The 13,273-nt window shown below is 47.7% G+C and overlaps 1 protein-coding gene across 7 annotated transcripts in view; it reads left to right on the forward strand.

Annotated features, from left to right (window-relative positions):
* The window catches only part of Ubr4 (ubiquitin protein ligase E3 component n-recognin 4), a 134,468-nt gene that overhangs the window by 105,551 nt on the left and 15,644 nt on the right, over positions 1-13,273 (forward strand). For all 7 annotated transcript variants that reach the window (XM_023722546.1, XM_023722550.1, XM_023722547.1 and 4 more), the window contains 10 exons: positions 577-698; positions 1,730-1,927; positions 2,584-2,664; positions 7,163-7,250; positions 7,997-8,124; positions 9,130-9,237; positions 9,691-9,810; positions 10,506-10,696; positions 11,200-11,373; positions 11,767-11,866. In XM_023722546.1, the coding sequence (XP_023578314.1) occupies positions 577-698; positions 1,730-1,927; positions 2,584-2,664; positions 7,163-7,250; positions 7,997-8,124; positions 9,130-9,237; positions 9,691-9,810; positions 10,506-10,696; positions 11,200-11,373; positions 11,767-11,866 (1,310 nt within the window). The remainder of the gene's footprint in view (positions 1-576; positions 699-1,729; positions 1,928-2,583; positions 2,665-7,162; positions 7,251-7,996; positions 8,125-9,129; positions 9,238-9,690; positions 9,811-10,505; positions 10,697-11,199; positions 11,374-11,766; positions 11,867-13,273) is intronic.

The raw sequence follows: 13,273 nt of genomic DNA on the forward strand, positions 1-13,273 counted from the left end.
ATCACTAAGTGGTGGAAGTGGGGAGGTGATCAGGGAATGTCATTTGCTGTGTTGCCTAAGTGGACGTCCTGGTGCCATTCTTTTCATGCTGTGCCACTAGTTGGTGATTTTATCAGTGCTGTAAAGGTCCTTATCATGTAACGTGAAGTTTTCTCTTGCATTGCAGAGGCAGTCTGCACAATCTTTACAAAGAAGCTTTTTAAAACTGTAAATTCTCTTTGACTCAACTGGACAATAGAGTTATTTGGCCTTTTTTTTTTTCTTTTTTGAGGGCATGCTAAGTTGAGTAAGACATAGTCCCTCTCCTTAAGGAGCTTGTGTCCTCAGAGAAAGCCAGACACACGTACAGCTGGCCTAGGTATTGTGTGCTGGTGTGGGGGTGAAGAATCGCTGATAGAATGTGGTCTAAGTGGAACGTCAGATGGCAGCCAGTTTCCAGGTGACCTGCTGATATTGCCGTGCAGAGTATTTAAAGACTTTCCACCCAGAATCTGTCAGCAATCGAAGCTCACTGAAATTCATGGAAGTGAAGTGGCGCTCTTCCCTAGGTAACTCGGCCGCTTTTATTTCTGGCAGGTACAGAATCAGAAACCAAGGCCTTCATGGCTGTGTGCATTGAGACAGCCAAGCGCTACAATCTGGATGACTATCGGACTCCTGTCTTCATCTTCGAGAGGCTCTGCAGCATCATTTATCCCGTAAGCAGTGAGGTCACCTGTGGACTTGCCAGGAGCCCTCTTGAGGATTCCTCATGGGGAGTCTCGCCAGCCATAGGTCTTTCGGTCAACACTTTGGGAAGGTCCACCACTCTGAAAGAAAAGCAACCTTGTAACTTTCCTGTTCCTAGCGATGGAGAATCCAGTGATTTCCTAGCTCTTATTTCCTAGATTCAGGGTCAAGTTTAGTCTTTTGTTTTATTTATTTATTTATTTATTTAATTTTATTTTGAGGGGGCAGCTGATCAGGATGCCTTCAGGGCAGGTCTGGTTTGGCTTGAGGATGAGGGGATTGAACCACAGCATCCTGAGCCTGATTGCTTTGTTTCAGCAGGCACTTAAACACCTGAGCTAATGGGCAGGCCCCCTTAGTCTTTTGTTTTAAACGAAACTAGGTCTAGCCTCGCCTTGCCACATTCTCTCATTGCCAATCAGTCCAGCACATTGCAGAGGAAGCAATTTTGAGCCAGAATGTGAAAATATATCTGTGTCTCTCACTGCCCCCAATTCCCATTATGTGCATGAATGCAGTTGTATGTTGCTTTTAGTCTAGCCTGAGCTGTGTGGAAGTGTAGTATGATCCGAGGAGTCTTCTTGCTATTAAGGAAGAATGGAAAACACCCATGTCTTCAGTTACCAACAAGAGGTCGTTGGAGCTGGCTTCTCCCTCCCTGGTATATCATAGACGAAGCCCTCCTCTTAAGTCCAGGTCATTGGTGACAGTCACCTGGCTGCAGAGTAGCATTGCACAATGCAGACTTAGGTCTCTCTTCCTCAGGTCATTTTGCTAGACTCCCTGTCCTAGTCCACCCAGCACGTGCTTGACAGTTAAGCCTGCCAAGATGATGTTTACCTATCTCTAAGGACTCCAGACCTTCCTGTCCTTTATATTTCTCATGTGTAAGGGCTTAGTGCTTTTGGCCTGTTACCCACAGGGTGTCTGTGGAACAGGATAACATGATGGCAGTCTCTGGCTGCCATCCCTTTGATACATCCTTCTCTTGGTCCTTTAGGAGGAGAATGAAGTCACTGAGTTCTTTGTCACCCTGGAGAAGGATCCCCAACAAGAAGACTTCTTACAGGGCAGGATGCCTGGCAACCCATATAGCAGCAATGAGCCAGGCATCGGGCCCCTTATGAGGGATATAAAGAACAAGATTTGCCAGGACTGTGACCTGGTGGCTCTTCTCGAGGACGACAGTGGAATGGAGGTAATGGGCACAGGACTGTGTGTGCTGGGCAACATTGGCTGGGATCAAATCAAAGGCTTCTCCTTAGTAGCTGATCAACGCTGGACAGGTAGCTTGCTTCAGCCTCCCTATCTATAAACTAGGGTTAATGATTCCTGCCTTCTTGCCTTACCTGGACTCTGTCCATTGCCTGGCATGGATTAAACAGTTGGTTAATGGCTGTTTGCAGTGATAATAGGTTTTAATTAGTATTGCTTCTGGCAGAGATAATTCAGGTTCATAGAGCTCCCAGAATCTTGGAGGTTGCGCTCCTGTGTAGTTTATGGCCCTGTTTGATACCTTCTGGCAGTCACCCTTTGAAGTCAAGCATTACTGTGCACATTGTAAAAAAACACGTCGAGGAAATAAGAACTCACTCTTCTGATGCTGAGTCTGAAGTGGACTCAAGGTGTGAGATCCTCAGTAGAGGCTTCTAAGCTGGAGTTCCTGATTTGGCTTAGGGCATTTGTCCCTGAAAATGTCCACAAAATGCTGTATTATGTACATGTATACAATTTTTGTGATGACAGAGGTCTGTGAGTTACAAAAATTATGAACCACTACATAAAGTGTCCTTTGATCTTGAAACTTGCCTTATAGTTATTTGGCATAATAGTCTCATCTACTTTTCTGTTCAGCTTCTAGTGAACAATAAAATCATTAGTTTGGACCTTCCCGTGGCCGAAGTTTACAAGAAGGTCTGGTGCACCACGAATGAGGTATGTGCTTGGTTCATTGCTTGGGGGTGTGGATTTCCTTTTGCCCTGCACAGACTTGCCCAGGAGAAACATTACCCCTCACTTGGCCAGTGGGCTCTGTACTTACATGGAGAACATCACCCATCTTGTACCCTGTAGAGACGTCCCATGAAGATCAGGGAGCTTCAGGAAGGCATGAGTGCGTGCTCTCTGTGCCCAGCTTGGGCGGGCGTGTACAGGTCCTCCAGCCCCAGAGGCTCAGGCCGGAGAGCGGTTTCTGCCCATGCACTGTGGCGGGAACGCTTGCTGTCCTGCACCTTGTTGTAGCGGCACCTGCCGCCCGAGATGTGTTCACGGCTCATGTGGGCACACTCACTCACCACAATGCCTTCATCATAGCAGTGGCAGTGACAGCGTCCTGTCCTGCTGGGGGAACTGGGAAAAACCAGGCAGCTGAGAGAGGAGAGAAGAGTTTCTTGGTGGCTTTTCTGTCGTCTTGGGGCCTTCCCGTCTCCATTTTTCTCTATTTTCATTCCTTCCCTTCTCTTTTCTCCACCGGGGGTCTTTAGTAAACACATCAATATGTCATTCGATTATAGCAAACCAGAGTGCCAGTGAAGCATGGCAAACTTTATGCTTAGTCCCAAAATATTTCTGTGGAGTTTAAGAAAATAAATTGGCAGTAAGCTGTACACTTTGGCCTTGAATTTGTCCTATATATGTTGCCTCTTCCTGAACCACTGCAGAAAGTGTCCTGGGCTAGGAATCCTTTTCCCTGTTAGGCTATTGCCAGTTGGATAGGGGTGGTACTGTTGGTAGAGGAATGTGCAGGAGACTGTCCCAGCTGTGGCACCTTTTCACTGGCATGTTGATGTGTCAGCACCTAAATAGGTTTATTCGGGTTTTAATCCTGAATGCACAGAAAAAAGACCAAGCATCTGTGGGCATCCTTGTAAGTGGCAGTGAACCAAAGAACACAGACATGTAAGTGTCATAGTTTAGCGTTTTGCAAGGGGAATAATACAATACAGGATACGTTGTATAAGATTATCTTATAATTAATCACCCAAAGGATCATATACAGACTGTAGGAAATCTGCCCACACACTAAAGACTCAGAAAATCCTGCTGAGGGCCTGGATCCCATAGCACTATCCTGCACGAGTAGCTGAAGACCTAGGGCTCATAACAGTGCCTCTTCACAAGTCCGGCTGAAGGCCAAGAGCCCATGACCATGTCTCATGCAGGCGTGTTGCACTGGGAAGGCCCAAAGGTCAGGGGTGGAAGCTGGAAAGTCTGTGCCAGTGGGATGAAGGGTCTGTACTGGCAGATCCTTCTAGGCTGAGGGACCTGCACTGCAGCCAGGAAGCAGCACTCAAAGTAAGCACCAGAGCGCCTTCAAAAAGGATCACAGCTGTCCTCAGCCGCAGTGAGGTCCCAAGCTCCAACAACGAGGAAAGCTGAGTCCCCATCAGGAAAGGCCACTCAGCAAGCTGCTTCAGGAGCCTGAGCTACGCACCATCTTCCCCTTTGGAGCCAGGAAGTGACGCTCAAAGTGAGGACCAGAGCTCCCCCAGCGTGAACCGTAGCCATCCTCAGTGACAACAAGGTCCCGAGCTCCCTTGACAAGTTCATCAGGAAAGCCAGCATGACAAGCTCCTCCAAAGGAAACAGCAGCTCCCTACAGCCTTTTAAGAGCTTTGAACAGCTTCCCTAACAGCCTCGCTGCTTCTCCATTTCTGTCTTGTGCTGCTGGCAACAGTCCCCATGAGGGCTTCCCACACCCAGTACCATACTGGATCAGTTCGTCTGGGTATGACAAGTTGACCACCAGTTGGCAGTCCACCACATTACACCCCTGGTCAACCTGAGAATCACACCTTAGACTAGTCTCTGGTGGCAGATTAACGTGTCTTCATCTATTCAGATTACATTAATATAACAGTTACATATATACAGTTCTTTTTGCACTCGTTCCTGCACCAAAAACAAAATATTTAAAGGGTGACCAAAATTCAAGGTTAAAACACAGTACTTTAACCTGATTACAGATGTATTTAATAACATTAAAAGAGGGGCTGGTGAGATGGCTCAGTGGTCTAAAGCACCTACTTAGAACAAGCGAAGCTCAAGCAAAGCACAGGGACCTCGGTTCAATCCCCCAGCACCACATGCCAGCCAGCCCTGCCCCCTGGTGGGCTGAGCTGGCCACACACTAAATAAATAAATAAATAAATAAATAAATATTAAAAAAAAAAATAACATTAAAAGAATTATTATAGTCACAGTCCTTGCTTCCCATTAACCATTACAAAGCATGGCAAGACTGAAACACAGAGGTCTCCTGCAGTTCAAATGTTATCTTCAAGTGAAAGGCTTCAGTTTATTTTTCTGTGAGCCTCCCCTCTGGCCAAACGTTTCCTATTCCCTTACTGACTCTTCACTCTTAACTTCAGGCATAGATCTGCCCAAAAGCTTTCAACAGTAACTATGCCACCTTCCCAACAGTAGATTGCATTGACAATTTTTTTCTCTGCCCAAGCAATATCTAACCACAAGCACAATGCAGACCTAATTTCTACCAAAGCACAGTATACTGCCTGCAGTCTTTCTCAGTTGAAGCCTCCTGAGCCTCATCCTAGCGGCAGCACTTCTGTCAGTACTCTGATTTTCCAGGCTCCAGCCAGAGTCTCCAGTACCGTTTACAGCATACACAGTCTGCCTCTTTGGCCAGTCTCAAAACTTTTCCAAATTAATTGCAGAGGTTCTTAAGTCACATGGTCAGGCAACATCATAGTAAGAACCCCACTCTCCCGGTACCAATTTTATAGTTAGGGGTTTTGCAAGAGAACAATACAGTACAGGACACACATTTTATAAGATTATTTTATAATGAATCACCCAAAGAATCATATACAGAGTGCCGGAAATCTGTTCATACACTTGAAGACCCAAGGAATCCTGCTGAGGGCTGGATCCCACAGCAGTGCTGCATGAGACCACCTGAAGACCTGGTGCTCACAACAGTGTCTCAAGTCCAGCTGGAGGCCAGGAGCCCGTGGCAAGTCTCATGCAGGCATGTTGCACTGGAAGGGCTCGAAGGTCAGGGGTGGGAGCTAGAAAGTCTGTGCCAGTGGGGTGAAGGGTCTGTGCTGGCAGATCCCTCAGCGTAGGAGGAGCCGGGAAGCTGCTCAAAGTAAGCACCAGAGCTCCCGTGAAAAGCTCCACAGCCATCCTCAGTGACAGTGAGATCCCAAGCTCTAAGAGTGAGGAAAGCTGAGTTCCTATCAGGAAAGCAAACACAACAAGCTTCTCCAAGAGACTGAACTACATACCATCTTCCCCTTTGGAGCCAGGAAGCAATGCTCAACGTGAGGACCAGAGCTCCCCCAACTTGAGCCATAGCCATTCTGAGCGAGAACAAGGTCCTGGGCTCCTTTGATGAGAAGACCAGCTGAGTTCATCAGGAAAGCCAGCATGACTTGAGGGAAACAGCAGCTCCCTACAGCCCCTCAGCCTCCAAGCAGCTTCCCTAACAGCCTCACTTCTCCATTTGTCTTCTTTCACTACTGACAGCAATCCTCAGGTGGGCCTCCCACATCCAGCACTATACTGGACCAGTTCAGCTGGGTGTAACAAGTTGACCATGAGTTGGCAATCCAACACAGTGTGCAACCCACCTTTGATTCACATAAGTGCACTGAAGCCACTGAGGGGTTCTAGCATAGCATAGATTTTGTGGCATTTGTTTGGTTTGGCCTTGGTACTAGGGATTAAACCAAGGGTCTTCACCCAGAGGTATATCCTAACCCTACTTAATGACAAGCTCCCACCAAGTTGCCCAGATTTGGCTAGAACCTGGGATCCTCCTGCCTCTACCTCAACAACCTGTGGTAGCTTTTTATCTGGCTTTGCACTTCTTGTTCTTATTTTGCCTGCCTTTTCCCTGATATACAGCCTGTGTTGAGCCACTTGCTCATGTCTGCATCTGTTGTCTGTGATTCTCTCAACACCTCCCACTGGGCTGCCCTTGTTTGGAAATCCTAGTTCTGGAACTGGTGTCTCTGATCAGCTCTGTCCTCTTGGACTCCCCCTGGAGGCTCACATGGGCTCAGAGGCTGGTGACTGGCATTGGGGTGATGCCTGTTCTCTGCTTAATTCCCAAGGCATGATATTGAGCTGCTGCTGCTGCTTCTCACCATGCTGGGGTGCCTAGTGCAGTACATGTCCCTGAGGGAGCTCTCCCAGGGACTTATTTCTGACGATTCACTCAGGTGTGGGTAGTGTCCGTAAGGTGTTGTATGTGATGCTCAGCCTGTACTGGACACTGAGTACAGTTAAGTCTTCTTTCTCCTAAAGGAATTGTAGTACTTTGGAGTGTGGGAGATGTGGTTCTTGGGCTCATAGAAAAATCGAGGCTTTTCACATTGCTGAAGCATGAAATAAGGCCAAGTGCTGAGTCTTTTGCATTTTAGGGGGGCCCATTTACAAGGACCTTTGTCCAACTTTCTTTGCTCAGGGAGAACCCATGAGGATTGTTTATCGAATGCGGGGCCTGCTGGGTGATGCCACTGAGGAGTTCATCGAGTCCCTGGACTCCACCACAGGTATACTCCATCCATGGATGGCACCACGCATCGGGCGGGGCTCTGAGACCTGTGAGCAGTCGCATCCCAGGCCCTGTGTATACTTGGCACATGCTCTTGTGCTCGGTGTCATACTGCAGCTGCCTGTGTGGCAGAGGAGAAACACAGGCATCATTGGCCAGGTGTAGCCACCTTGCAGGGTAGGAAACAAGCTTTTAGGGGGAAAAGTGCAGTTAGCTACAAACTTTGAGTTCAGATTGATTTTTAGCTTAGCTTCCTTATTTTCCATTGGTGGTTATAGTTGCTTGTATTTTCCTGTTTGAGTAAATTATTTTAAGATAGAGGTGTTTTTTGTTTTTTTGATTTTGATGGAACTGGGGATTGAACTCAGGCCCTTGTGCTTGCCAGGCAAGTGCTTATTCTACTGAGCCATCTCCCTGGCCCAAGTAAATTATTTTAATTGACCTAAACTTTAAGAAAACTTTCTGCTAGGAATTAGATCGTGTAATTTAGTGTGCATTATTGACTCTTTAATTGGCCTTTTTTAAAAAATGTGGTGCTCAGGATTAAACTCAAGGCACATCATATGCTAGGCAAGTGCTTCTGTCCCTGACCCCAGCCCTGTCTCTTGGCTGTGTCTTCACTGGAGCTAGGGAAAGGGGCCATCAGCTCTTAGCGTAGAGAGCTGTCCATCGTGTTCTGGGCACTCTGTTTCATTCCCATGGTCATCTGTCCCTCTGTTCCTCTTGGCTTCCCTTCTCCCCCAGATGAAGAGGAAGATGAAGAAGAAGTGTATAAGATGGCTGGTGTGATGGCCCAGTGCGGTGGCCTGGAATGCATGCTTCACAGACTGGCAGGGATCAGAGATTTCAAGCAGGGCCGTCACCTTCTAACAGTGAGTTGTGGAAGCAAGGCGGAATACAGCCTGTCGCCCCTCGGGCACTGAGCTATAGCCCTAGTGCCTCTTAACCCTGGAGCAGCACTGCGCTGGGGACCAGTGCAGCCGTGAACAACCTGGCAGTTTCCTAAGCCCTCTGCACGCTAGCCCCCATTCCCCACCACAAGCCCACCTTCCCTGAAAGCTAGTGTGTGGCAGTCTTCTCAGATACCTCTTTTTTTTTTTTTTTTTTTGGGGTACTGGGGATTGAACTCAGGCCCTTGCACTTGCCAGGCAAGCACTTATTCTACTGAGCTATCTCCCCGGCTCCCTCTAGTACCTCTTTATTCTTCTGTGGAAATGATACCTGATTGGCTTTCACCAAACCATTATACTTGTGTCTGTCTTTTTTTTGGTACTGGAGATCGAACTCAGAACCTTGAGCTTGCCAGGCAAATGCTTGTGCCACTGAGCTAGATCCCTAGTTCTAATCATTATTTTTTATCCTTGCTTTTTAAGTGGATTTTATAATGTAACTTTATATTGTAGGAATTGTTTGGGGGTTCATCCAGCGATCTCATTAGTCAGAGTTATGATTTCACAGCTCCCACTAATATTTCAGTACTGGTGTTACAAGGATACCTGAGGATGGATAGTGTTATGTCTACTTCTAATACTCCCCAGGTCAGGGCTTTAGCATCATTCTTTTACCATTCGTTCAGAGCCTGTGTTACTGCCATCATTTCCCCAAGACAGTGGACCATCACCTATCCCACTAGAAACTATGTCCTTGACATAGTTTAGGGGTGATGGACATGCACCCAGCTCCTGGGGTTGCATGGAAAACAGTGCTATTGAAAATGCCCACCTGCTGCGAGACCCCAGCTACCTTACCAGCCCCCTGAGGATCGCTTCCCCCTACCCCCTCATCGTACTTGACTCCTCTAAGATGTTACTTTCTGTTAGTCCTACATCTTTCACTCATAGATGGTCTTATGGGTTTTGACTGGCTTCTCTTGTCAGGTGCTGCTGAAATTGTTCAGTTACTGTGTGAAGGTGAAAGTCAACCGGCAGCAGCTGGTGAAGCTGGAAATGAACACCTTGAATGTCATGCTGGGGACTCTGAACTTGGTAACCAGTGTGGGCTGGTGAAGGGGGATCCTGGGCAGGGCAGACATCTCTGTTCTGGACCCTAGTGAAGTGGACTTAGGCATCTTCCAGTCCTCCGTCTGCCAGCTGACTGGCTGGCAGAGGCCCATGTCCTTGTGCTGGCCCTCTCTTGCTACCATGTACCCTTGCTTTGTTGTCCCTTCCCAATTCGAATCAGAGATGAAAGGAAGATGGTCCCTAAAATAGCCCAGATTCCATACCAGTTAGAAAACCGTGCCCCTCTCTTTGCTTAGGGACCCAAGGGAGAGCCCTCTAATCTCATGTCTTCAAAAAAATCCATCTACTTACCTCCCTCTCAGAGTATGTGCACAGACGCCCCCACAGATTCCGTGGGAATTAAGAGCACAGGGCAACAAATGCCTTCGCAGTGAGTAGCTGTGGTCATGTCCTCAGTGTCTGGGTCTTGTCTTGCAGGCCCTGGTAGCTGAGCAAGAAAGCAAGGACAGTGGGGGTGCGGCTGTGGCTGAGCAGGTGCTTAGCATCATGGAGATCATCCTGGATGAGTCCAACGCTGAGCCCCTGAGTGAGGACAAGGTGAGTGGGGCCCAGTTTCACCCCCTGCAGACCGTGTCCTTGTTGCCAGTAAGCTTGTTGGTGTCTGCCAAGCTCCACCTCAGACGACCGAATCTGCTCAAATCATAAGAAGGAAAACACTTAACTAGTGATGACCTTGTTGCAGTAGAGCCTGAAATCTTCGCATTTAGAGAACAAAGCTGCTAAGGGTGTTTTTTCACTCACAAGCTGCCCATTGATGAAATCCAGGCATGTCCTGGCTGTTAGCCTTTGTTTAATTCTTCATTTCACAGTTGAGGAAACTCCACGCCCTGAGAAGTGAATCGAACTGCTTGGTATTGTATATAATTGGTTACTGGTGGAGTGCGCACTAGAACCCAGGTCTCCAGCCTCCAGTTCAGCTTCTGTACCCTTTCTGTACTTGTAACTTCCTTCGTCCTTACTGTGGCTGGTGATGTGGCTGGTGGCATGCCCAGGTGACCACCCAGTGGTCTGCATTCTCTGCGTTAAGCAGGACATGGGTCGATGTATTTTTGAACCCTGAGATTATGAAGAGAGCCATCATTGATATTTAGAAACTACTGTGTGAAGTAAAACGCATCCTGTTTATTATTGCCCGGGAGGTGTTGAGGCTAGTTGTATGTCTGCTGCATGACCTTTGGGGGTCCACTCTTGGCAAAAGCCTCTTGACTTTTCCACCCTCTACTCTGTTGCAGGGCAACCTGCTGCTCACAGGTGACAAGGATCAGCTTGTGATGCTCTTAGACCAGATCAACAGCACCTTCGTCCGCTCTAACCCCAGCGTGCTCCAGGGTCTGCTTCGCATTATCCCGTACCTCTCCTTTGGAGAGGTAGAGAAAATGCAGATCCTGGTGGAGCGGTTCAAACCATACTGCAACTTTGATAAGTATGTGGTGGGATTTCCTATGGCTAAGTGAGCGTGTCCACAGAAACCCTGAACGAGGCCTGTGAGACTAGGGAAGAATCCACCTAACTTCTGGAGTTTTGTGTCCCTGTGGCTTTCTGAGGGCTCCATCTAGTGGGGGAGGCAGTAATTAAAATACACTGGGTTAAGTAGCAGCTGGCGGGGTGGGGTGGGATGGGCATCCCAAGGTGGAGGGAGCTGCATATCCAAAAGCCTGCAACTGCGAAAGAGCAGTATGAGTGTAGACACAAGGCAAAGGGAGAGTGGCGGGAGCTAGGTCGCAGGGCCTTTTGTGTCGCAATAGGAATTTGACAGTTATTAAATAAGAGAACGTTGGGGCCAGGGAGTTGGCTCAGTGGAATAAGCACTTGTCTGGCAAGCGCAGGGGCCTGAGTTCCATCCTCGGTTCTGCCAAAAAAAAAAATAGTGTTGCGATGGGTTTTTGGTTCTGCCTTTACACTTTGAGATTCTTTACTCTCTCCTAGGTATGACGAAGACCACAGTGGTGATGACAAAGTCTTCCTGGACTGCTTCTGCAAAATAGCAGCTGGTATCAAGAACAACAGCAATGGGCATCAGCTGAAGGATCTGATCCTCCAAAAGGGAATCACCCAGAATGCACTTGACTATATGAAGAAGCATATCCCTGCTGCCAAGAAGTGAGGGGCTCTTCCTCAGGGCTTGGCACTCTCCTTCCTTCCCTTTGCCTGCTCCATCTTCATTTTGGTGCAGAGCTGTGTGTGCGTGTACGCGTGCAGGTGTTCTTTACCCTCTAGACCCCCTCTCCTAGAAGTTGCCGGGGTGGCTGCTTACCTACTGAAGAGGCTTTTCGGCTGGGGGAAAAGAATGGCAGGATTTTGGTGTCTGTTAAAAGTACTCATTGCTCTCTGGCATCTCAGCTGAGCTGGGTTATTCTTTGTGATTCCGTGTGGCACTCTTGGAGGGCCACATCTAAACAACCATGGGAAGTTTCCACTTGTCTGAATCACTGACCAGCTTCCAGGTCCTTTGCTTCTCTGGCCTGTTGATATGCCTACCTTCCTGTTTTGCAGTTTGGATGCTGACATCTGGAAAAAGTTTCTGTCTCGCCCAGCACTGCCATTTATCTTGCGGCTTCTTTGGGGCCTGGCCATCCAGCACCCCGCCACTCAGGTGAGTAGCTAGCGTGCATTTGGGCCCTAGGGGGCCATGCATTCTCTTCTACCTACCAGGGACTAGATAGATAGAACCACCCGATTCCCCTTGAGATGTAATTCACCCTACTAGGTGATATATGAGAAGGGACTCGCAGCCCCTCAGGGCTCGTCGGGTTCTTCTCTGATGGTGTTGGGGGGGGATAATTGCATTTGTGATTTCATCCACTCTGTCTTAAGCAGGGCTTCATTGTCGCATGCATCTTCCACGCAGCAGTGAAACTGTGAGTGTGTGGTGGACCCGACTGTTTCACAGTTTGTGTTTCTGGCCAGGCCCTGGACACTTAGCATACCATTGCCACTGCTTTCTGTTCTGCCGCAGATAGCTGGGGGTGGGGGCACACGACCCCTTGCATTCTGCAGCTCAGTCCTGATCTCTGCCTGCTGGGCTGAGGTATCTACTAACCCTCATAGATGCTAGCTGGCCCCGGACAGATTACCAGGGATATTGCTTAATAAAGATGCATTAAACTTTCAGATACAGATTTCTGGGTGAATGTAAGTTTTTATGTTCTGGGGCAGATGGCCAAGAGTGAAATTGCTCAGTTGTATCATAATTGCAGGTTTAGTTTTATAAGAAACCGTCAAATTGCTTTCTGGAGGGGCTGCACTATTTTACATTCTCACTAACAATGTTTGAATGACCCACTTTCACTGCATCTTTGCCAGCATTTAGGGGCTGGTTTTAATTTTGTCCTAGAAGATGTGCAGTGCCATCTCACTTTTTTTTTTTTTTTAGCTTGTATCTTCCTAGTGGCTGATGATGTTGGCCACTTTGTCATGTGTTTCTAATGCAGTGGAATATCTGTTCATGTCTTTTGCCCATTTTTTAACTAGATTGCTTGTTTTTCATGTTGAATTTTGAGTCCTTAGGGTTGGATTTTTTTTTTTTTTTCCTGTGTAATATTCTACATGGAATGTAGGTTTGCCTTTTCATTTGACAATTTGGTCTTTTAAGTTGCTTCAAAAATATGGTAATGATGGGCTGGCCAGATAGCTCAGCGGACTAAAGTGCCTGCTTAGGCAGAGCGCAGTGGCTGGGTTTAATCCCCAGCACTCTGGCGCCTCCCCCAGGGCGCGCTGAGACTGCTGTTGAGACTTGGTGTGGTTGTTCACCTGTAATCCCAGCGCTTGGGAGGCTGAAAACAGGAGAATCACAAGTCTGAGCTACATAGTGAAACCCTGTAGGACCTATAGACCCTGCACTAAATAAAAATAAATAAAAAAAAAAAAAAAAAAAAAAAAAAAAAATTGGTAATGATGATAGTAGAGATTTCTCTAGCTGAGCAGGTGGCACTTGGAAAGCTGAGGCAGGAGGATCGCTGTGAGTGCAAGGCCAGCCTGAACTACGTAGTAAGACTTGTCT

This window comes from Octodon degus, unplaced genomic scaffold, assembly GCF_000260255.1.
Source record: "Octodon degus isolate 3935 unplaced genomic scaffold, OctDeg1.0 scaffold00092, whole genome shotgun sequence".
Lineage (NCBI taxonomy): Eukaryota > Metazoa > Chordata > Mammalia > Rodentia > Octodontidae > Octodon > Octodon degus.